At 35.4% G+C, this 24,452-nt stretch overlaps 1 protein-coding gene and 1 pseudogene across 1 annotated transcript; one reads left to right on the forward strand and one right to left on the reverse strand.

Moving 5' to 3' along the window:
• Positions 1–3,463: 3,463 nt before the first annotated feature.
• On the reverse strand, positions 3,464–4,401 carry LOC114221315 (olfactory receptor 4F15-like; annotated as a pseudogene).
• An 11,565-nt stretch (positions 4,402–15,966) lies between these two features.
• LOC114221413 (olfactory receptor 4F6-like) lies at positions 15,967–16,914 on the forward strand. The gene has a single exon (XM_028119528.2). The coding sequence runs from the start codon at positions 15,976–15,978 to the stop codon at positions 16,912–16,914; it is 939 nt and encodes a 312-aa protein (XP_027975329.1). The 5' UTR covers positions 15,967–15,975.
• The last annotated feature ends 7,538 nt before the right edge of the window (positions 16,915–24,452 follow it).

Here is a 24,452-nt window from a genome sequence, read left to right on the forward strand (position 1 = left end):
ATAATACCTCAGTAGTTTAGATTCTGGTTTACTACTTTCCATTGAGGGCAGGGCTTCTTAAGAAAAACAGAGTGTTGTGGTATATTTCAAAATATTTCCTTTTTCCCTTTCTCTGCCAGAAACCTGAGGGGATTTTTCTTAGTTATTTACTAGGGAATCTGCTAGAAGTAAACCTCACAATATTTTTGGGACCCCTCCCTATGGCTGGTTTCCCCTGGATAGTTTTTAACTTTCAAAATTGCCTATGCTGAGACTCCAGCAATTCATCAATTATGGTTTAGGTTTCCTACTCCAGCTCTCATTCCTATAGCAGTTTCTGTTGTTTGTGTCTGCTCTAATAAGCCATGATGACCTGTGTTTGTTTGTGTCTCTAATCTAGGAGACAGCAGTTTGCCCTGTGTGAGGACACAGGGCAAACTTTCTTCTGGATCCAAGAAGAGTTGTTGATTTTTCAGTCCTTTCTACTTTGTTTGTTGTTAGGATGGAATAGTGACTTCCAAGCTCCTTACATGCAGAACTAGAAATCAGAAGCCTTTATGTTTGTTTTTGATAAATTTAAAATTAATGTAGTAAAATATAATCTTTTCTTTTTTTCATGTTTTCTACTTGTTTTGCCTTGCTTAAAATTGAATATTGTATGCCACAATTATATAAATCTCACATTATTGAAAGTTACTTTATGATATAATTTTAAAATAATTTCATCCAATTAATTTATTTTGAAGATATGTATCTAATTTTTTGTGTGTGAAGAGCTCAACTTTTTGTTCAAATTCTTAGTTATTTCTGATTATATGGATTTCTTCACCTCTGTTTTGAGAATCTACCTTTATTATAGGATAGAAATTAAATCTTTTCTGGGCTTTCCTTACTGATTATTCTACTTTCATTCTTATGAGTGTGCATTCAACAGCACAGATTTCCTACCTCAACTCCTTCCTAATTGCTAGTTTATTTGTTTCTGGAGTTGATATTTCATTTAATCCTTCCATTTCATACCATATGTATTAACCTGCCTTTTTTATGTGATTAAGGAAAGCAAAAAACAAAACAAAACAAAACCCACAATAAACAAAAAACAATTAACCTAGCACTTTGTTGGGAATTATCAAATGACTCTAGTGTATGATATTTGTCCTCACAAGTACGGGTCAGTTTTATAATTTCTGCCTCACTGGGATTGTCCTTTAAAGCGGATAGTGGTTACTTACACATAGGCCATGATGATATGTGATATAATTGCTTCTTTAGCCAGAAGACACCAGGAAGAACAACACTTATACACTTCTTATTTATGTTTCTGTTCTTACTGTATTCCAAGAAGAGTGTTAAGTAACAGAGTTGATAACCTAGCTCAGCCACTATAGTGCTTGCACTATGGACCTATGAATGAAGTTATGAATGGCAAGGATGAAGTCTTTCCATGGGTTCTTTCAGTGTGGTCTCTTCTCAGTAAGGCAATTAAAGTTACAGCCACTATTAATGTTTGTCCTTTCAGAAATACAGATGGAATCTGAACCCTTGATATAGTTTCATCTGTTGATGCATTTAATCAGCAACTTGGTAGCAACTTAGTATTTGTTTACATTAGAATCCTTTCATGGTGGAAGAAAGCAAGTAGTTTTTACTGGGATAAAGGTGTTTCCCAAGTATGGTTTTGGTTTTGACTATCCTTAGGGAAGTAGCTTGGTCATTAAGTGATCCAAAGACCCATAGAAAGTCCAATGTCCTTCATAACATTGCTTAGGACAAAGAAATATCTTTGCCAAGAAAGTACAACAGTGGACACATAACCAAGTGATCCATGGGTGCAGCAATATATGGTATTAGAATAGAACATGGGAATAGCCTTATAAAGATGCAAATAAAGGTGCAAGTAAGTGTGTTTGGTGATGACACTTTATGCTTTAACATGTGATATATACTTTGAACCAATGGAAATTATAAGGTATTGTATTCCAAAATGCATAGGTCTGGAAACCAAAGCTAGTCAGTGAGAGTGGCTCCATATCACTTCCTTGAAGAATTTGAGCTTTCTAGACCTACAACTTTGACCTCTGTTGGGGTAGGGTGAATGCTTCTGGGGACAGAGTAAGCATTTCAGTAAACCTAAAGTTTTAGTAGCTCACTAGTCATTTTTGTTTCATTGTGTTGTAGATCAGCACACAAAAAAGAGTTACTATCATGCCAGTTATAATGAACCTTCATTATCACAAAGAAATAGAATTGCTGCTACACTTGCATTAACCATTATTGTGATAACTCTAAATGGGCAGTTGCAGCAATTGCAGCATGACAAGAGCACAGTAATCATGGATTTAGCCTTCTTAGGTAGGAAGATATGGATCTGGGCAAGTGATCTAGATCAGCAGAAGTGCTGGACAAATGTGAGGAAGATCTAGAATGGATTATGGAAGAAGAAGATAGTAAAAATCTTCTTGGGAACATAGGCAATGATATAACCCATTAATACTAGTTTCATTAACACTCCTGTATTTGAAGAATCAATGATGGAGTGAACTTACCTGGAACATGAATGTCTCTAAGCATGGGAAGATGTGGAGTGTATCTGATGATTTCAATGTGGCATATATATCCCTCTGTGTTTAATATTCCCAAGAATATATATTGTTTTATACCATAAACTGCAAAGATTTTCTGCCTGAGGACTTTTCTCTGGATATCAAAACTGCTCAACCTTCTATATGGGGAGGGCTGGAATTGCCATGGAGTTAATGCCTCAGAGCTACCCCAACACAGAAATCCACAGGTTCCTTGCCTCAAGTGAAATAAATATCAGTTATAGAATACGTACTTTCTCCTAGAGGGCCATAGCAGAATTGCACCCCAATGTCCATTTAGTAGAATATCAGTTAATATACCCTCTGTTGGCATCCTTTCCTTTTGTGTCCCCTGTCTCCACTTCTGAACAAATGTGTTCCTGGTGCCCCATCCAAATAAACTCCTGGCCCACTGAATTTGTCCTTGGGTCTTCTTTTAAGTAATAAGTAAAGCCACTGGAACCATACACATACATGCGCGTGTGTGTGCGTGCGCATGCGCGCGCACACACACACACACATCAATTATGTGATGATTCTTGATGTTCATCCATTCATCAGAACTAATTTACAGGTTATTTTTAGATGTTATGAATAGCAGAAACAGTGTCATTACATTTTTATTTGAAAAACAAATATTCAAAATTAAAATGTTCTAAAAAAACAAAATTAAAATGTTCTTTGTCAGATTATGCTATTCTCTGTTAGAATACCAATTCTTAGTATGATGACTTTACATTCCCATGATTGGTAATGGTTGTATACTCCACAGGTGAAGTGGTAGCTGGCTTAGGATGGCAGATGATGAGTTTGTTTGAGATATGTTAAATTTGAGGTACCTAAGTAGGGATGGGTCAGCGTGTAATGGGATGTTTAGTTTTAGAGCTCCCCCAAAAGAGTGGTCAACGAAATCTGGAATAAGATAACTTTTTGCACAGTCTTTTTATAGCTGCCTTTATGTCTTTGTTCCTTAGTGTATAGATAGCAGGATTCAAGACAGGGGTGATAGCAAAGTCCACAATAAACAGATTTTTATCAGTTGAAGGTGGGGGAGAAGGCCAGACATACAAAAACATGCATGGAGTGAAAAACAAAAAAAACACAGTGATGTGAGCTGACAAAGTAACAAATGCCTTGGATAATTCTTCTGAAGCACGTTTCCAGACAGTGATCAAAATGAACGAATAGGAAAGGATTAGCAGGAAGAAGGTGCTCATGCTCATGAAGCCACTGTTGGCAGTAACAATAAACTCAAACTTGGCTGCATCTGTGCATGCAAGTTTTATGATCTTAGGAAAGTCACAGTAAAAGCTGTCCACTTTATTAGGCCCACAAAAAGGCAACTTTATAACAAATAAAAACTGAGACATAGCATGGATCACCCCAGTTACCCATCCAGTGATTACAAATGAAATAACATATTTTAGGATTCATGATTTTCAAGTAGTGAAGAGGCTTACAGATTGTTGTACACCTGTCAAATGCCATGGCTATGAGTAATACCATCTCCACTCCTCCTATTATGTGAATAAAACATATCTGTGTCATACAACCTTGGAAAGAAATTACTTTGTATTCATTTAAGAGGTCTTTGATTATCTTGGGAACTGTGGTAGAGGAAAGACCCACATCAATGAGGGACAGGTTGGCCAGCAGGAAAATACATGGGAGAATGTAGGTGAGAATCAAAAATTACCAAAAACAAAACAAAAAGGTTTCCGAAGATGACCCCTAAATAGAGCAAAGAACATATCAAGATGAGAAAAAGTTTTTTCTCCCAAGAACAAGAAAGGGCCAGTAGCACAATCTCAGTGACCACAGAGTCCTTTAGTCCACCCATTGACTGGGACAGGAGAGCTGATTTTCAAGTGACCTGAGGATAAAAATTAAAAAGAGTAAGTATCACTGACAGAAACATAGATCCCTATTTGCCTTGCTAATTAAGTTAGATGTGATTGGCTGAGAGGAAAAAAAAATGAAGAATTTGGGGGACATAAGGTTAGCAGCAAATTTACTATATAAAGGGGGATATAAGAGGGAAAATATGTGACTATAAATTTTGTATAGAGGCAGAAGGGGTTACTTTAATTTTCACCCCATACTTAAATCTTTTTTTTAATTTTTCTGAAGGATTTCTATATCATTATCCTGAACATTGCCCTAAGTGTTTTATTATACCACATAAATATCTAATTCTCTATTCTCTTACCTGAACCTTTCTTAGTCCCCTAAATTTTCATAAAACAGGTGAGCATAAGGAAAGGGAAGGAAAAATAAAATAAGATGAAAACAGAGAGGGAGGCAAATCATAAGAGACTTAACTATAGGAAACAAACTGAGGGTTGCTGGAGGGTAGGGAGGGTGGAGGGTGGGGTAATTTAGTGATGGGCATTAAGGAGGGCACTTGGAGTAGTGACCACTGGGTGATGTATGCAACTGATTAATCACTAAATTCTACCTCTGAAACGAATAATATAGTAAATGTTAATTAAATTGAATTTAAATAAAAAATTTTTAAAAAGTTTTCCTTCTTCCCTGGGCTTATAGAGATCACCATGACAAAATTACTTGAATATATCCCATCACTCACTACATTGGACTTTTTAAGTTTAAATGGAACTCAGGGGCACAGGCTTAATAATTTAATACTTAATTTATGACATGATTATCACCATTGGTCCAAGGCCACTTTTAGTAAACAGATTACTTAATGACAAGTTTAAAATTAAAATAAAATATTGCATATCTGAGAATAAAGAGGGGTAAATATAATTATAACTAATAATTAATTCTAATGATCACAGATTACAGATTTGAGTGTCTCCTATATTCAGGGAATTGTGTTAAGTGTATCATTTCTTTCAAACCTCCTAATGACTCTAAAAGATAGGTTCAGTTTTACTATCCCCACTTCACAAATGAACGTTTGCCTGAGAAAGATGAAGTGGCAAGGTTAAGAGTGTGTCAAGAGTTTTAGGACTTGAGATTGCATTCTTCTAACCAATGCTCTGGCCCCTTCAAGGCCAGCACTTCCAAACACATTCTAGCCCTCCCCAAGGATCTAGATGCGTTAACCTTTTTCCTTCATCTGAATTTTTACTTCCTTTGATGTGTTACACATAGCATCTCTCCTTCAAAAATTAAATCTGTCAAGGTTGGGAGGGGGGTATCCTTCTTATTTTCCCTTTACTCTCTAAAAACACTTCACAGGTAAGTTTATTTTAACTTATACATTGTATTTATTGAACAAGAAAAAACAAGCTAGCTTGCATTCCAGAAAATCCTTTTATTTTATTTTATTTTATTTAAAGATTTTTTATTTATTCATTTGAGACACAGAGATACAGAGAGAGAGAGAGAGCATGAGCAGGGAGAGAGGCAGAGGGAGAAATAGGCTCCCCGTTGAGCCAGGAGCCCTATGTGGGGCTCGATCTCAGGACCCTGGGATCATGACCTGAGCCGAAGGCAGACGCTTAACCATCTGAGCCACCCAGGCGCCCCCAGAAAAATCCTTTTAGAGAAGTCACTAGGGATTTAGCATAAAATGGTCTACATATGAAAATGTCACATATAATAAACAGTTTTCAGTCTTTATCTTACATGCTTTTTCTCCAAATTTGGTACTATTGATCATGCATTATTTTTGAAATTTCCTCTGTCACTAGTTACTGTATATGTGTTGGTTGCCTGTCCCAAAGCCTTTTCTATACAAGTTTGTGCTAAGAGAACACCTATCCATTTAGGGTATTTGGTGGAGATTTCTCAATTTTGGGAGAGGATAGGTTCTTATCTTAGCCCTGGGATGAAACATGATAATCTATGTGACTTGCCATGGCTTGGTGTAAGAGGGGCATGTAGCCAAGTTTTGATGAGATACAGAACAATGCCTTCTGTGGAAGGTTTTCTTTCCCAGATTAAAATACAAAGATTAATGTGGAGAAGTCTTTCTGGCTCTTTTATTCCTGCATTCAATATTAATGTGATGCCCAAAGATGCAGCAACCATGAGCTTTGAGTATCTACATGTTAAAGATGATACTACGAGCAGATAGAAAAATAATCCAGGGTAAAAGTTCTTTGACTGATGTCAGCAAAGTTCTGCCTTCTGATATCTTGTTGAGAAAAATAAAAACTTACTTCGCTTAAGAGACTGTTAATAAGGCAATGTTACTTGAAGCTGAATGCATTTTTAATATTTGTATAACAGATCTCTCTTGATTTTTCTCCTATATTTCTAACTTCTTTTTTGTGTCTTTCACTGATGCATGGATTCCCCCCAAGCCTGCTTATCTTTGAGTATTGATATAACTCAGAAGCTTTAAAATATTTTTTTCATTCCAGACATGCAGTTTTAACTACTCCCCACTTATTAAAGATTTCTATATGTGTAGTTCTATTCTTGCACTCTAGCATAATATATCCAAGACTGTACCGTAGTACATAAATGGACATCCCTCAAACACTTCAAAGTTAAATTGTGCAAGGCTAAACTCATGATTTTATCCTCTTTTAATGCCTCAGGAAATATCATGAGCGTTCTCTCAGATGCTTAATCCAGGAGTCTTCCGGGCACATTTTTTATCCTCTCTCACCTTATATACCAGATGGAAAATTACACTTCTTGAATATTTCCATTTTGTTTCTTCCTCTTCATTTCCACGGTCAGTTTTACTTCAGGTCTCTATATTTTTTCTTTTTTCTTTTTTTTCTAAAGATTTTATTTATTTATTTGAGAGAGAGAGAATGAGAGATAGAGAGCACGAGAGGGAAGAGGGTCAGAGGGAGAAGCAGACTCCCCGCTGAGCAGGGAGCCCGATGCAGGACTCGATCCCGGGACTCCAGGATCATGACCTGAGGTGAAGGCAGTCGCTTAACCAACTGAGCCACCCAGGCGCCCCTATATTTTTTCTAATTAATGACCATAAAGCCTTCTGAATGATCTCTCTGCCTCCAATCTTATCTACATTTCATATGTTCTACACTCTGCTTTCAGATTTGTCTATCTGAAGATCAAATACGGTGATATATGCAACTAATGAATCATTGAACACTACAGCAAAAACTAATGATGTACTCTATGTTGGCTAATTGAACATAATTTTAAAAATATCAAATATGGTCATGTAACTCTCCTATTTCATTTTCTGGTTCTATCATTATGGATATGTTAAAATTCAGTAGCATACCACATCAGACTCTTTATAAACAATGTGTTACTCTATTTTTTTCACATTTCTCTGCTCTTGCATATACTGTCATCTGTGTTATTCCCGGTCATTACTAAGTAGAAACATATTTGCCTAAAAGGCCTCATAGACTCGGTTGCCATTCTAATTCTGCCACTTATGATCTATATAAACTAGGGTATGCTAGCCAATTATGCTGATGGTATTTATTTGCCTATAAATTGAGAGGTGTCTAACTTATATCTCTAGATGTTATGAAGATTTGAGAGTATATGGTTCAAACTATCTGGCAGAAATGTTAATTCTCCTTTTCCTTTATCCTTCAAAACTGAGATTAAATGCAAGCAACTCTGGAGTATTCATTTATAACCCTAAGCAGAGTAGTGTCTATGAACTACTGTTCTATCTTGTACCTTCTTTATAATAAAGTATATTATAATTTCTTTATAATATATTTATAATTTATAATATATTATAATTTCTTTGAGAAAAAGTGCTTTTAGCTAACTTTGTATACCCTGGTAGTTAGCACAATTTCTGGCACAAGGGCAGGTACTATCAAATGATGGTCTTCACTAACATTCAAGAAGACATGGTAGGCAAAATCAGGGGCATAGAAGCCACTGTAGGAGATTTGGTGGAGAATAAATCTTTACCAAATGACTTTGGGGTTTGAACTTATTGGCACCTGCTTACTGATGGGAGAATGGAAACCAATCTGGATCAGCAACCTCCTTGTCATGACACTATTCTCACGGAGTGACCTCAACACCCCACATTCCCAAGTAGATCCTAAGTCTAATACAGTAAAACTGGAAAAAGTACAAACTTTCCTCTTTATTTTTTGCCTCAAACAAAATGTGTATAGTCATTACAGAATACCTTGAACTGTCCCCAAATTACAGTGAAGTATTAAAGCATGCTATAGAAATATTCCTAAACTGAAAACATCACTGGGTATTTGGAAAAATTCAGTAATTTGAAAGAGTAGTACACTTTTTATGCTTAAGGCTCCAGTGAAAAGCTGTTTGGTACATGAAGAAGGAAGAGAACTCTTAAATACATTTGAGTCTATGTTCAGAAGAGTTTTTGATGCATATGACCTAAATTAGAACTTTGGATAAACTAAACTGAAAAATATATAATTTGTTAAGTTAAAAAAGATTTTAAAACACCAAATATAATGTAAATGTATGTATAGAAATAATCAGACTTTATAGTATATTTAGTTTGTGGGATTTTAAGTGTTTTTATTTTTTCCTAAATATGAACTCTTGTTTTTCTATATTTTTATAAGCAATATTTGTGGATTTTTTAATTTTTAAAGAAAATTTGAAATTAGTGGAGGAAGTAGGAAAAATGATATAGGAGTAATTTTATAAATAGCAATATTATGTAGTAACTAATAGCAAACATTCTGGGGACAGACTACCCGGATTCGAATCTCCGTCTCCTTGATTTATGAGCTATGGGTCCTTGGGTGAGTTGCTTCACTTCTCTGTCCCTGAATTTCCTCATCTATAAAATAGGGATGATAATAGTACTTACCTTATAGTGTTGTTGTAAGGATTACATGAGTTAATACATGGGGAACAGCAGAGCATGCTGTGGCATATAACAAGTACTTAATACATTTTTAAAAAATAATTATAATGATTTTTAAGACTTGATCATTCAGTTCTTTCTGAACATAAGATAGCTTGCTCTGCCAGATTGTACTCACTTGAAATGAAATAACCAAGATATGTTCCATGAATTTCCATGAATCTAATGTTAGAGAAAAAAAAGGATGGAAAATTGAAACCCCTTCACATATCAATTTAAAAAGGTATGGGCTCTTTGAAGAGAAATTCACCTCACAATACAAATGAAATTATGAAAAAGAGACCAGAACCTATATAAAAACTGTATGAGTAAAAATGATTCAAATAAAGAGTATGAGCAAAAGGAACCTTGAGTAAAGAAGAAAGAAGGTAAAATGTAACCAGTTCCTAGGGAGTTAGAGAGCAGGTTTCATTTGTACCCGCTCAGGTGCAGGTCTTACTCAGCAGAAGCTTCAAGAGATTGAGACACACAGACGGTTCACACCCTTTTGAGTCCCCACAATTTCTTAAGACAGAAAGTTATAAATAGTTCCTATCATTTGGAAGAGAGTCAATTAGCCAGACTGGATGGTAGGACTGGATAGAGTCCATAATTGCTTCTAATGGAAACCAGGTCTTTTGTGCACACTGGCTTTCCCAAGGGTAAATTATCACAACTTGCAGAAGAGATCCAGGGAAATTGGGCAGTTCAGTGTGATGATCTGTGATTTTGTGCTCTGATAATTTTTTTTTCAAATTAGAAAACCTTAGGTTAAATTTAGATGTTCATTGTGTTACTGCAAATTATATAATAGTATAGTATATACTGTAGTATATTGATAGTATTAGTTGATAGTATTAGTTTGGCACTACTATCAAGTTTAAGAAAACTATCGCATTACACCCATAATGGTTTGTCTAACTTGGAATTTTGAGAAATAATGAATTGATATTTGAACAAATCAGGGGAGTTCCAAAAGTAGTGAAATATTAGATTGGCAAAATCTCACTTGGTATTTTAACAACTTTATGGGGGTTTAATACGTATACTGTAAAATTTATCCAATTAAATGTACTACTCAATAATTTTAAATAAAATTATAGAGTTGTATAATCATCATCATAATTCAGTTTTAGAATAATTCAATCACCCCAAAATATTCCTTGTTCCTATTTGTAATTACTCTCCACTTCCATTCCCAGATCCAGGTGACAAGTAATTTGTTTAATGCATCTAGAAATTTATTTCAGAATCAATCCAATTCACCAAACTAAAGCTCCTTGAGTGAAGGGAAGGCTGTGTCCTCTTGAGGAAGGGCCCTTCTACACAGTCACGAATTTATACTATTTTTTTCCTATCCTTCAAAGGATAATCAGAATAATAATCAGAATTTGGGGGGTTATTAGACACTGATTTTGATTTTGAACTGTCACTAATTTCTGGAGAAAGAGAATGCTACTGTGGACAACCAGTCAGAAATAGGGGTTTGTGGCGGTCAGTTGGCCAATGAAATTTTGTCTGTGCCCATTTCACAGTGTGCTCTGTGGTTTCCTAAATCCATTCTTTAGTTATGTCCATACTTTGAGATAAAAATTGGTGTAGATATACTAACAAATGGAAGATTTCCATATTGATTACCTAAGCCATGAAATGAAAGCTGTTATGACAAGAAAAGCCAAGTGAAGCAAATTAGACCTAATTAACCTACTAAAACAATAAACCAAAACAATATTTCATTTTAAGAAGAATTGTAGAGATTAGTACTACCATCAATGAATTCAAAGATGTAGAGTTTTGGGGCATCTGGGTGGCACAGTTGGTTAAGTGCAACTCTTGGTTTCAGCTCAGGTCGTGATTTCAGAGTCATGGGATGGTTAGACTCCAAGCTCAGTATAGAGTCTGCTTAAGCTTCTCTCTCCTTCTGCCCCTCCACCCCATTCTCTCTTTCTCTCTCAAATAAATAAATAAGTCTTTTAAAAAATGTAGAGTTTTGTTTTTGTGTTTGTTGTTGTTGTTGTTGTTGTTGTGTTTTAATTGTTGTAAGAATACTTGATACTTGGGGCACCTGGCTGACTCAGTTGATAGAGTGTGCAATTCTTGATCTCATAGTTGTTAAGTTCAAGCCCCCGTTGGGTGTAGATATTACTTAAAAATAAAAATCTTAAAAAAAAAAGAATACTTGATACTTGCTCTAAGGATACTCTATCTGCTTTCCTAACAGAGTTTTTTGTGTCCAACACAATGTTGTTAACTACAGGTAGAGTGTTGCTCAGTAGATCTCTAGAACTCATTCATCTTATATAACTGAAATTTTGTATCTATTGAATAGCAACTCTTAATTTCTCTCTCCCCCCACCCCTCAGTCCATGGAAACCATCATTCTACTTTGTTTTTATGATTTGATTATTTTTTTAATTTTTAAAAGGTTATATTTATTAGAGAGAGAGAGCAAGCATGGGGAGGGTAGGAACAGAGGAAAAAGAAGATAGGGACAAGCAGACTCCCCACTGAGTGTAGAGTCCTACGTGGGGCTCAATTCTAGGACCCTGAGATCATGACCTGAGCTGAAATCAGACACTTAACCAACTGAGCCACCCAGGCGCCCCATGATTTGATTATTTTAGATACGTCAGATAAGTGAGATCATGCAGCATTTGTCCTTTGATGACTGGCTGATTTCACTTAGTGTAATGTCCTCTAGGTTCATCCATGTTGTTGCATATAACAAGATTTCCTTCCTTTTTGAGGCTCTGTAATATTTCATTATATGTATATAAAACATTTTCTTTCTCCGTTCACCCATAGAGGGACATTGGGTTATTTCCATATCTTGGCTATTGTGAATAATGCTGCAATGAATGTAAGAGTGTAGATATCTCTCTGAAATGAAATGGTACTGATTCCTTTAGATATAAACTGAGAAGTGGGATTGCTATATAATAAGGTAGTTCTATTTGTAATATTTTGAAGAACTTCCATACTGTTTTCCAAAATGCTGTACCAATTTACATTCCCACGAACAGTGCAGAAGGGTTCCTTTTTCTCCGCATTTATTGCCAACACTTGTTCTGTCTTGTTTCTTTTATAATAACCACTGTTAACATGTGAGATGGTATCTTATTGTGATTTTGATATGCGTTTCTGTGATGATCACTGATGTTGAGCAACTTTTCGTACACCTATTGGCCATTTGTATGTCTTCTTTTGAGAAATGTCTATTCAGGTCCTTTGCCCATTTTGAAATTGGATTATTTGGTTTTTGCTATTGAGTGGTATGAGTTCTTTTTTATATGTATATATATAGAGAGAGTTGTATGATATACACATATGTATATGGTATTAACCCTTATGAGAAGTCTAGTTTTTAAATAGTTTCTCCCATCTGTAGGTTGCCTTTCCACTCAGCTAATTGTTTGTTTTTCTGTACAGAAGTTTTTACATTTGATGTAGTCCCACTTTTGTATTCTGTTTTTGTTGCCTGTGCTTTTGGTGTTATGTTAAGAAATCATTGCCAAACTACTGGGTATTTACCACAAAGATACAAATGTAGGGATCCGAAGGGGTACGTGCACCCCAATGTTTATAACAGCAATGTCCACAATAGCCAAACTGTGGAAAGAGCCAAGATGTCCATTGACAGATGAATGGATAAAGAAGGGGTGGTATATATACACAATGGAATATTATGCAGCCATCAAAAGGAATAAGATCTTGCCATTTGCAACGACGTGGATGGAACTGGAGGGTGTTATGCTGAGTGAAATAAGTCAATCAGAGAAAGAGATGTATCATATGACCTCACTGATATGAGGAATTCTTAATCTCAGGAAACAAACTGAATGTTGCTGAAGTGATGGAGGGTGGGAGGGATGGGGTGGCTGGGTGATAGACATTGGGGAGGGTATGTGCTATGGTGAGCGCTGTGAATTGTGCAAGACTGTTGAATCACAGATCTGTACCTCTGAAACAAATAATGCAACATATGTTAAGAAAAAAGAAAAAGAAGAAGATAGCAGGAGGGGAAGAATGAAGGGGAGTAAGTCAGAGGGGGAGACGAACCATGAGAGACGATGGACTCCGAAAAACAAACTGAGGGTTCTAGAGGGGAGGAGGGTGGGGGGATGGGTTAGCCTGGTGATGGGTATTAAAGAGGGCACATTCTGCGTGGAGCACTGGGTGTTATGCACAAAGAATGAATCATGGAACACTACATGAAGAACTAATGATGTAATGTATGGTGATTAACATAACAATAAAAAATTTTAAAAAAAGAAATCATTGCCAAATACAATATCATGAAGCATTTCCCTTAGGTTTTATTTTAGGATTTTTATACCTTATATCTCTATTCTACTTTCAGTTCATTTTTCTCTATGGTATAAATTAAGGGTTCAATTTCATTCTTTTGCATTTGGAAATCCAGTTTTCCAAATGCCACTTTTTTTAAAGATTTTATTTACTTATTTGAGAGAGAGAGTGAGAGAGAGAGCACAAGAGGGGGTAGGGTCAGAGGGAGAAGCAGACTCCTGATGCAGGGAGCCCGATGCGGGACTCGATCCTGGGACTCCAGGATCATGACCTGAGCTGAAGGCAGTCGCTTAACCAACTAAGCCACGCAGGCACCCCCAAATGCCATTTGTTGAAGATACTCTCCTATCTACATTGTGTATTCTTGGCATTCTTGTCAAGGATTAGTTGACTATATTTGTGTGGGCTTATTTTGGGGCTCTCTAGTTTGTTGCATTGGTCTATGTCTACTTCTATGCCGGTACCATACTGTTTTTTTAATGTTTAAATTTTTATTGTTATGTTAATCACCATACATTACATCATATTTCCTGTTTAAAGATGGGACTCCCTAGACCCAGAATGAAAAAGTTTACATCTCCAAGAGGAAGGATAGCAAAATCTATGGGGACTTGGCTTCTAATAAACTCCTGAGAGCTTCACAAAGTCACCAGGGTTTTCTAAAAAGGCCGAGACCAAGTACATGGTCTTTTTCTCTCTCAGATCATGAGGATTTCCTCATCAGTGATACATGCTAATTTCAGATGTTTGTAATAATAGGGCAGAAAGTTCTTCACTCAGTTAAATACTCACTTTTTATGTATAAATAACTGGATTATACCAGGAAATACAAGCTTGTGGAGAAGATATTATTAAATCTATTTCTCTATATATTTGTGAGGGTTACTGTTTGTTTCTTCTATGAACAATTTAGTACCTATTTCTAGGAAATTCATTCATCACAGATTTCCTGGGCTTTTTCTGTGTGCCAGCCACTGTTTCAGGCAGGTGATACAGTGTTAGACAAGGCAGAAAGAGTGCCTATATCAAAAACTTTAATTTTATATTTATGAAAAGCTATAAATACTAGAATGAGGGTAAGTAAAATAGTGGCTGGAGGTTAAACGGATGCTTTTGATCAGTTACTTCCTAATTTTTTTAGAGATGATTCACCTGTCAGTTCACTGAGGCATCATGCTCAACCACTCCATTCTACCAAACCCCACTGCCACACCCATGATTCATATGCTTAAAGTTTTAACTTGTCTTATCTCAGTGGTTATTTCCCCACAGCTTTACTATTACTTTCCATCCTTTCAGTCAAAATATACCTAAAGCAGTGAATGGAAAATCCAAGTAAAGTTCATACCCAGGTGTTTGTAATATATCAATGTGTGTTGATTTAAACTATGACAGGCACCTAAGCAAAGATGTGCAATGTTCTACCAACCAATGCCTTTTTTGGCTCATCATTTTATCCTATTTGACTTTTAGGATTTATTCCTTCTCCTCACCTTCTTTTTATTTTCTTACACTCTTTCCCATTAATCTTCATTCTTCCCCTTTATTTATATGTTCTTTCCTGCCTGTCCTCTACGCATGCTACTGACTCCAACTCCACCACATTGAGTACACTCAGTTCCATATTTTGCATTGTGATTGTCCATATTATAAATTAAAGTTCATAAATAGATTATATTATATGCTATAAATGGAAGTTTAGAGACTTTAGGATAATAGGATCACGCAGTGCGAGATTTTCCTGTCTACAAAAATTATCACTCAAACTCCAATGCAAACACCATTTCGGCAGTACAAACCTAAGAGTAACACAGAAAAAGATTTCAAAGGTGTATTGACTATTATGTTAACTTTTATTATTCTATACTTATTTCTAATTTTTGTTTAATTTTATTATTCTTGATTATATTTTCAAAAGGTTGTCTATTTTTTTAAACTTTTTATATGCTTATGTATTTTCTCCCAGTTTTCTAGGCATCAATACATATTATTTTTGTTTTTAAGTTTTATTATTTTCTTTCACCTAAATTCCTTGAGTTTAATTTGTGCATCCTTTTCTAACTTCTTAAGTTGCCTCATTATTCCATGTACTTGAATAAATAAGAGCAATTTAAAGCAATAGATGGCCCCTGAGTGCAGCTTTGGTCATACTACCAAACGCATACCCTGGGATTCCATTATTTTGTAAATAATTTACTATCAATTAAATAAAAGATCTGTCAATAACCAATTTAAATTATCGACATTTAACACATTGTTTGAGGCACTCCTCAAAGTTAATCCCGTCTCTATTGTTTCTTTCAGGTCACTTCAGAGCCTTCCCTTCCTTAGGATTCAATGGACCAAGTAAATGGCTCTGTGGTAACTGAGTTTGTGTTACTGGGACTTACACAATCCTTGGGAATGCAGGTTTTCCTCTTTCTTTTCTTCTCTTTGTTCTATGTGGGAATTATCTTGGGAAACCTCTTCATTATGTCAACAGTGATTTTTGATTCTCACTTACACTCCCCCATGTATATCCTGCTGGCCAACCTATCATTCATTGACCTGGGCCTTTCATCCACCACAGTTCCTAGGATGATCTCTGATCTTTTCAGTGGTTGCAAAATCATTTCCTTCCACAACTGCATGATACAAATGTTCTTTATTCATGTCATGGGAGGAGCTGAGTTGGTAGTGCTCATAGCCATGGCATATGACAGGTACACAGCGATTTGCAAGCCTCTCCACTATCTAACTACTATGAATCCCAAAATGTGCATGCTTTTGATAGTGGCTGCTTGGATCATTGGGGTGATTCATGCTGTGTCTCAGTTTGTTTTCGTCATAAATTTACCTTTCTGTGGCCCTAATAACATAGGGAGCTTTTATTGTGATTTTCCTAGGGTTATTAAACTTGCATGCATGGACACTTACAGCCTAGAATTTGTGGTCACTGCCAACAGTGGCTTCATATCTATGGGCACCTTCTTTTTCTTAATTGTATCATACATCTTTATTCTGATCACTGTCAGGCAACATTCTGCAAAAAATTTATCCAAAGCATTCATCACTCTGTCAGCTCACATCACTGTAGTGGTTTTGTTTTTCACTCCATGCATGTTTCTCTATGTGTGGCCTTTCCCTACCAAGTCAATGGATAAATTTTTTGCCATTGTGGACTTTGTCATCACTCCTCTATTAAATCCTGCCATCTATACTTTAAGAAACAGAGATATGAAGGTGGCAATGAGAAAGCTGATTCGACAAGTTGTAAGTTCTAGGGAGATACCATAACAGATTTCATTGGTAAGAACACAAGATAAATGTCATGGACCATTAGGACCCTTGTGATCAACAAGAACACTATGGATTATGTATAATTTCATTATTGCCTTTAAAAAACTGAGAACTCTACAAAAAAGAGGTATTGAATCAAAGAACTTCAATTTCAAATACAGCTGCAGTAATTTCTGTTAAGTATGAAAAATAAAGTGTTATATATTCCTACCTACCTATAAAATTAAATTGCAACTTCATCAATGAGCACATTCAATTTTCATGTAATTGTTTTATATCTCCATGTAAAGACATACATGTACATATGATTGACCTTTATTTATCAGTATCTTCATACTGATTATAAGCATCACTGGGAATCAGTTAATATTTCTTATGGAAATTATGTGGATCCAATGGATAAAATATGAGTTTATACAAACCAGCAATCATTAAAAATCAAGAAAGAAACAATTCTCATCCTAATTATAGTATAGGTTAGATAAACAGGCAGGCAATGCTTTGTTACAACTCTTAAGAATTGTTTTCAAAAAAAAAAAAGAATTGTTTTCAATCTTTGATTGTCAATGTATTTTGTACAATGTTACTTCAGAAATAGATTCTACTATTTCGCATTATGCAAAATTTGCCTATGTTCCATTTTTTTCAACAGCAAATTTCTGTTGTCCTTGCAGTCTTCCTCAAAGCATTTCTTGATTCACCCTAAAAGAGTATCTACAATTATAAAAGTATTTCAAGGATCTTATTACCTAAAAAAGTACCCAACTCAGATCTCACCTGTACTTAAGCCAAGTACTTAGGATAAAGAGATGATTGACATCTTTACTTTTACTTTACCCTTCCAAGTAAAACTTGGGTAGTCTGATGGGTCAAAGAGCAAAACTGAGCAATCACTTGGATGTATCCCTATGACTGATTTAAGAAACATTAATTGTGGAGACTCAGCTCAGTTATAACTGCTGCATTGTAATTAAAGCTGCTCAGTAAAATGGTAAATAATAAATGAGACTTTCTTACTACTGGTCAAGGTACTTTTTCCCTATATTTTATCCAAAAGTAGTCATAAATGCTATAAACTATCTTCTTTGTGCAATATCTAAAGCATTATTGTTTATTGTCTCCTTAACCCATCTGGATTTTAACTTCAGAACATTATTTTATTGGTTTCATTATGATTCTTTTAAAAAGTCACCTTTAACAGGGAGGAGCACCTGGGTGGCTCAGTTGGTTAAGCTTCTGCCTTTGGCTCAGGTCATGATCCCAGGGTCCTGGAATCTAACCCCAAGCCCCTTGTCAGGCTCCCTGCTCAGCTGGGAACCTGCTTCTCCCTCTGTCCCTCCCCCTGCTCGTGCTCTCTCTCTCTTCAAATATATAAATTAAATTTTAAAAAGTCACCTTTAACAGAGAAAGACAAGTACCATATGATTTCAACACAAAACAAACAGACTCTTATATAGAGAAAAAAAAAACAGTGGTTGCCACATGGCAGATGGGAGGGGGGATGGGAGAAATAGATAGAGGGGATTCAGAGGTACAAACATCCAGTTATAATGTAAATAAATCACAGCAATGAACAGTATAGCATATGGAATGAAGTCAATAATATTGTAATAATGTTCTATGTTGACAGATGATGACTACACTTAGCGTGCTGACACTGAGTAATGTATAGAATTGTCAAATCAATGTGTTATACACTTGAAAGTAACATCACATTGTATGTCAATTATATTTCAAATATAAAGAGAATTAAGAGAAGTATAGATATAAGGAAATAAAGTTTCATTTGCACAGAAAAAAAAATCACCTTTAGATTCAGTGAGGTGCTAGAAATACCTAAGGAAGCCAAGAAATTGTGACAACAGCCCCTGACTCAAGAAGATTCTGTGTGTATCCTCAAGGGAAAACCTGTGAGACTATGTGACTTAGTCTCAGTACTCAAACTTCAGGTTGGCTATTTCCAGATCTTCTCATCTGCCTCTGGTCACTCATAAATGGCTCTTAACCAAATGACTTGCTAAGGAGGACCAATCAGACACACTTTCTTCTCTTGGAAATGTTTTGCCTTAAGATAAAGTGCAAAAATGAAAATTTGTACTCCTCCTTGCTCTGAAAATTGCTGTAGTCTCTTGCAGATATGAAGCAGGTAGGTGGAATGATGAAAGTGAAGTATTTTAGCAGAACTAACCAAAGTGTAGCATTTTATTGACAACGAGATGCTTCTATTAGTAAGAACCCATTTGGCTGAATTCAATTGCCTGTGTATCTTCAAGAAAAATGGAAGGAGCCTGTGAGGTCAGTTCAAATATTTAGAAGAGTTAGTATGAATATTAACAAGGACTGCCCTTGTTGTGTTATATAACTTAGTATATGTTATACAACTGTTCTAAGTGTTGAGTCCTTCTGACTCTTTCAGGCTAATCTCTCCTTTCCTATTTAAGGATCCTTCTTCTATATACCCTGATGCAGTGTTCTCCTACACACCTCTTTCCCTCCTTCCTGCAATTCCAATATAATATAGTTTGGGATATTTCTTTTACATAAAGGTGCAAATCATACTCCTAGAGTTATGGAATTCTGTCTTTGGGAGATTTTGATCCAATGAGCTCATTTGTAAACAGGAAAACTAAGGCTTGGAGATTCTGAATGACATGCCAAAATCACACAGTAAATTTGTAATAAAATTGCGAAGTGTTTTTTTTTTTAACCAGAATTCTTCTTTTTATTTTTTAATTTAATTTTATTATGTTATGTTAGTCACCATACAATACATCATTAGTTTTTTATGTGGTGATCCACTATTCATTGTTTTCGTATAACACCCAGTGCTCCATGCAGTATGCGCCCTCTTTAATACCCATCACTGGGCTAACCCATCCGCCCACCCCCTCCCCTCTAAACCCTCAGTTTGTTTCTCAGAGTCCATAGTCTCTCATGGTTCATCTCTCCCTCCGACTTCCCCCCTTCATTTTTCCCTTTCTTTTCCTAAAAACGCCAAGTCTCATGACTTCAATCTCAGTGAAACTTATGACGACTTTAGCTATTTTTCTTTAAAGAGGGGTAAAAGATTATTTAGGACAAACATAACACCCTAAATGTTGAATTTTAAGTTGAATTTAGTACATAGGGAAAGATTTTTTTGTTCATTTGTAGCTGGCTCTTCACGAATGCTACAGCCAGTGTCTAAGATTCTGGAGGACTTCTTCAATAAACCTAATGTTTAACTTAGAATCAACAGAATTCTTCTAAAACTCCTTGAACCATTTTTTAAGAAATCAGATGAGCTTTGAAAGGATTACAGTGGTGAAGGGTTTCCTGTAACTGAGAATCCCTTATCATCACTCACTCCTCAGCAGCATATACTCAGGAAATGAGATGTCTTAACTACGCGAGCAAGAAATACCTTTTGCTGCAGAGCAGCATATCTGAATTCTTACTTGTTACCATGGTATAAAGTCTTTTTGCTGTAAAAGAGAAACCACTGGTCAGCTATCACACCAGGTATATTTCTTATGGAGATGTATCAAGTTTGTCCTCTCAGTGAAATGAAATGGTTGCAGCACATAAGTAAATATTGAAGTTCCATTCTAAGTTGCAAACTTTGATTCTTAAGAACCATCCTCACTATTCAGTCACACCAGAAATTATCTCACAACAGGAATCCCGTTCTCTTTATTGTTAATGATTTAGTATGATTGTATTTATTACCATGCTAAGCAGAAGGGAAAAGAGGGTTTATGTCTTGTTTTATTATTTGACTTCTTTTTATACTTGGAAATAGAATTGCTAAATTCATATAGAATTTTGAAAACTGTAGTATGGAGCATTAGTGGATCAGGCTAAGGAATGGAATTGGGATAATGAAGAGAAAAGTTTAATTTCCAAAGGCGATGCAATAACCATGATTAGGGAAATGTTGAAAAGAAATACTACTATCCCCCAAGAAATTTGGTAAGAATAACCCACTATACTTTCATGCCTCCCTAGGACCCATCTATTTCCACAATTACTCAGAATAAAATCATTTACATCATCTTTTTTTTAATCTCCCACATCCTGTTGACAAATGTCCTGTTATTACTACCTTAATAATGGCTATTATGTATTTACTATTCACTGTTTGTTAGAAACCTATTACCAATTGCACATAATTTTTCGGTAGTTCTGTGCTATATTCATAGTAAAACACAAATCCCTTAGCAGGCGTTCCAGAATCCTTTTTCAATTTAATCTGCAATTAAACCCCTTCACATCTTCTCTCATGTAGATTTTTTGTATTTTTCTCACTTCTCATTTAACCTCTAAATCACCTTTCTTTTATCCTTTTATTTTCCTGCTATCTTATTTATTTTCCTTCTATTTTTCATCTTTAATTTTATTTTGGATTAACTCTTTTTCTTCTAAGAATTTTAATATCACTAAATAATGAGTATAAATTCCATTCTCTATAAGGCCTTATAACCTTTACATTCCTTTCTAGAATGTTCGTTTATTTTAACTTCCCCTAAGAATGGGTCTCTACATCTGTCTTAGCCCTCATGTTTCTATCCAAGCTTCTAAGAGACTATGAAAATTATTTTAGAATTCTGTCCCTCACTCATGCCTGAAAAGGTATTAGATTAGTGGGCATTTTGAGAATTTTTGACCCAGTGCATTCATTCCGAAGATGAGAAAACAGAAGGATACAGGGAACTGAAATTCAATCCTTTTGTTATGATTACTATTTCTAGAATAAAAGTAAAATTCTTTAATGATACTGGGGAGCTGGGGTTTCTCTGTGTATCAAAAGGTGATAAATCTTACTACTAATAATTATCTAAATCTATTGTGCACTCACCAAATACAAAAACTGTGCAAAACATTTTAATTTTACTACTTCATTTGACATTCATAAGCATAAGAATTGAATATAATTAGTATCCACATTTGTAAAAATAGATTGTGAGTCCAATGTCCACAGACTATATTCAAAACCTGTACACTACAAATTGCCTCAGATAACAAAACTGTGAATGGATTTGTCTTAGTTTGATAAAGAGGTTTCCACAACCCTAATATAAAATATTGTGATGGGTTACAAAACCACTAAGAATACTTTTTCAAAAGTACATGTCCTAAAATGCCTTCGTAAATGTAAAGATCATATAACATTGCATATATTTAAGAGCTAAGATAGTATCTACAGAATATAAACTGTTTTGGAGTTCAAGGGAAAAGGACATAAAAGTAGGATGGTTGGGGGGGATGGTTAAGTCTAGAGACTTAACCCAGCAGAGAGGGCAGCATGAACAAAGGTACTTCATTAGGACTAAGTCTAGCCTAAGTGGAAATGCTAAGCATATTTGAATAACTGGACTATAAGACATCGTCAGGGGAGGAGTGTGGGATAAAATGGTGGGTTAGATTGTGTGCATTTTGAATGAAAATGGACTACTTTCTTACTCCATACTCAAAAATAAATTGAAAGTGGATTAAAGACCTAAACATAAGACCTAAAATCATAAAAATCCTAGAGGAGAACATAGGCAGTTACTTATTGACATAGGTCATAGCAAGTTCTTACTACATATGTCTCCTGAGGCAAAGGAAACAAAAGCAAAAATAAACTATTGGGAGTACATCAAAATAAAAACTCTGCACAGTGACGTAAACAATCAATAAAACCAATAGGCAACCTATGGAGTGGGAGAAGATATAAAGGGTTATTATCTAAAATATATAAAGAACTTAAAAAACTAAACTCCCAAAAAACAATAATCCAATATAAAAATGGGCAGAAGACATGCAGATATACAGATATTTCTTCCTATATTATCTGTATATCTGTAAATATACAGGTATTTCTTCCAAAAGACATACAAATGACCAACAGACACATAAAAAGATAATCATCATCACTTCCATCAGGGAAATACAAATCAAAACTACAATGAGATATCACTTCACACCTGTCAGAATGGTTAAAATCAACAACAGAAGAAACAACAGGTGTTGGCAAGGATATGGAGAAAAAGGAACACAGGTGCACTGTTGGTGAGATTGCAAACTGGTACAGCCGCTCTGGAAAATACTATGCGAGGTTCCTCTCTGAAAGTTAAAAATAGAACTATCCTACGATCCAGTAATCACACTACCAGGTATTTACCCAAGGAATACAAAAACACGAATTCAAGGGATACATGCACCCCTATGTTTATAGCAGCATTATTTACAACAGCCAAGATGTGGAAGCAGCCCAGGTGTCTATCCACTAATGAATGGATAAAGAAGTGGCATATAGATATGCACAATGGAATATTACTCAGGCATAAAAACAAATGAAATCTTGCCATTCGCAATGACATGGTCCATGGAGCCAGAGAGTATTATGCTAAGGAAAGTCAGTCAGTCAGAGAAAGACAAATACCATGTGATTTCACTCATATGTGGAATTTAAGAAACAAAACAAATGAGCAAAGGGAAAAAGAGAGAAAGAGAGACAAACCAAGAAACAGACTCAACTATAGAGAACAAACTGATGCTTACCAGAAGTGAGGTGGGTAGGGGGATGGGTTACACAGGTGATGGGGATTAAGGAGTGCACTTTTTGGGATGATCACTGGGCAATGTATGAAATTGTTGAATCATTGTATTGTACACCTGAAACTAATAAAACACTGTATATTAACTTATTAAAATAAAAACTTAAAACTAACTAAATAAATAAAACACATTATACAACCACACACAGAAAAGAAAATATTAATTTGTTCAAAAAAGAAAAATGACAGTCATGTACCAGAATCTGATGTCTTATGTTACCCATGACACATAAAAGGGAATCTGATATCTTATATTACCCATGACACGTAAAAGGGAACGACACGTAAAAGCGCTAGATGGGATGTAGGAGAAAGGGACATCCTCTAAGAATGTACAGTTTTGAATTTAGTGATGTTAATCAGTCACATGTTCAAAAATCGACTTCAATTCAACAATGGTAGGTTGTTAAAAGACCCTAAACCTGAATGCAAAGAGAAACAAATGAACCCAAATTATCTTCAACAAATGGCATAGCCAAACTAAAGGGGAAATATAAGAACTAATCCAATTAACTTTGTTTTGGACTGCTCTTTCTTTTTTTCTTTCCAATTAACTTTTGAAGGTAATACTTTGACTACATACCATTAATTTTTTTAATATTTTATTAACATATAATGTATTATTTGTTTCAGGGGTACAGGTCTGTGATTCATCAAGCTTACACAATTCACAGCACTCACCATAGCACATATCCCCAATGTCCATCACCCAGCCACCCCATCCCTCCCTCCCCCCTCCGCTCCAGCAACCCTCAGTTTGTTTCCTGAGATTGTCTCTTGACTACATACCATTAATTTAAAAAATAAAATGCAAGAAAATTGATGTCTTCTTAACAATTACTTTTCTTTTTTATAGTGGTATGTATGTAATAATTCTGAAACAATTTTGTGTGCTATGTAGGATTATGCAAATGAAAAAAATATATTTATAGTGTTAAGACCCAAAGTCTCACT

Source organism: Eumetopias jubatus, unplaced genomic scaffold, assembly GCF_037043125.1.
Source record: "Eumetopias jubatus isolate StellerSeaLion01/CBP00866 unplaced genomic scaffold, mEumJub1_p1.0 scaffold_7, whole genome shotgun sequence".
Classification (NCBI taxonomy): Eukaryota; Metazoa; Chordata; class Mammalia; order Carnivora; family Otariidae; genus Eumetopias; species Eumetopias jubatus.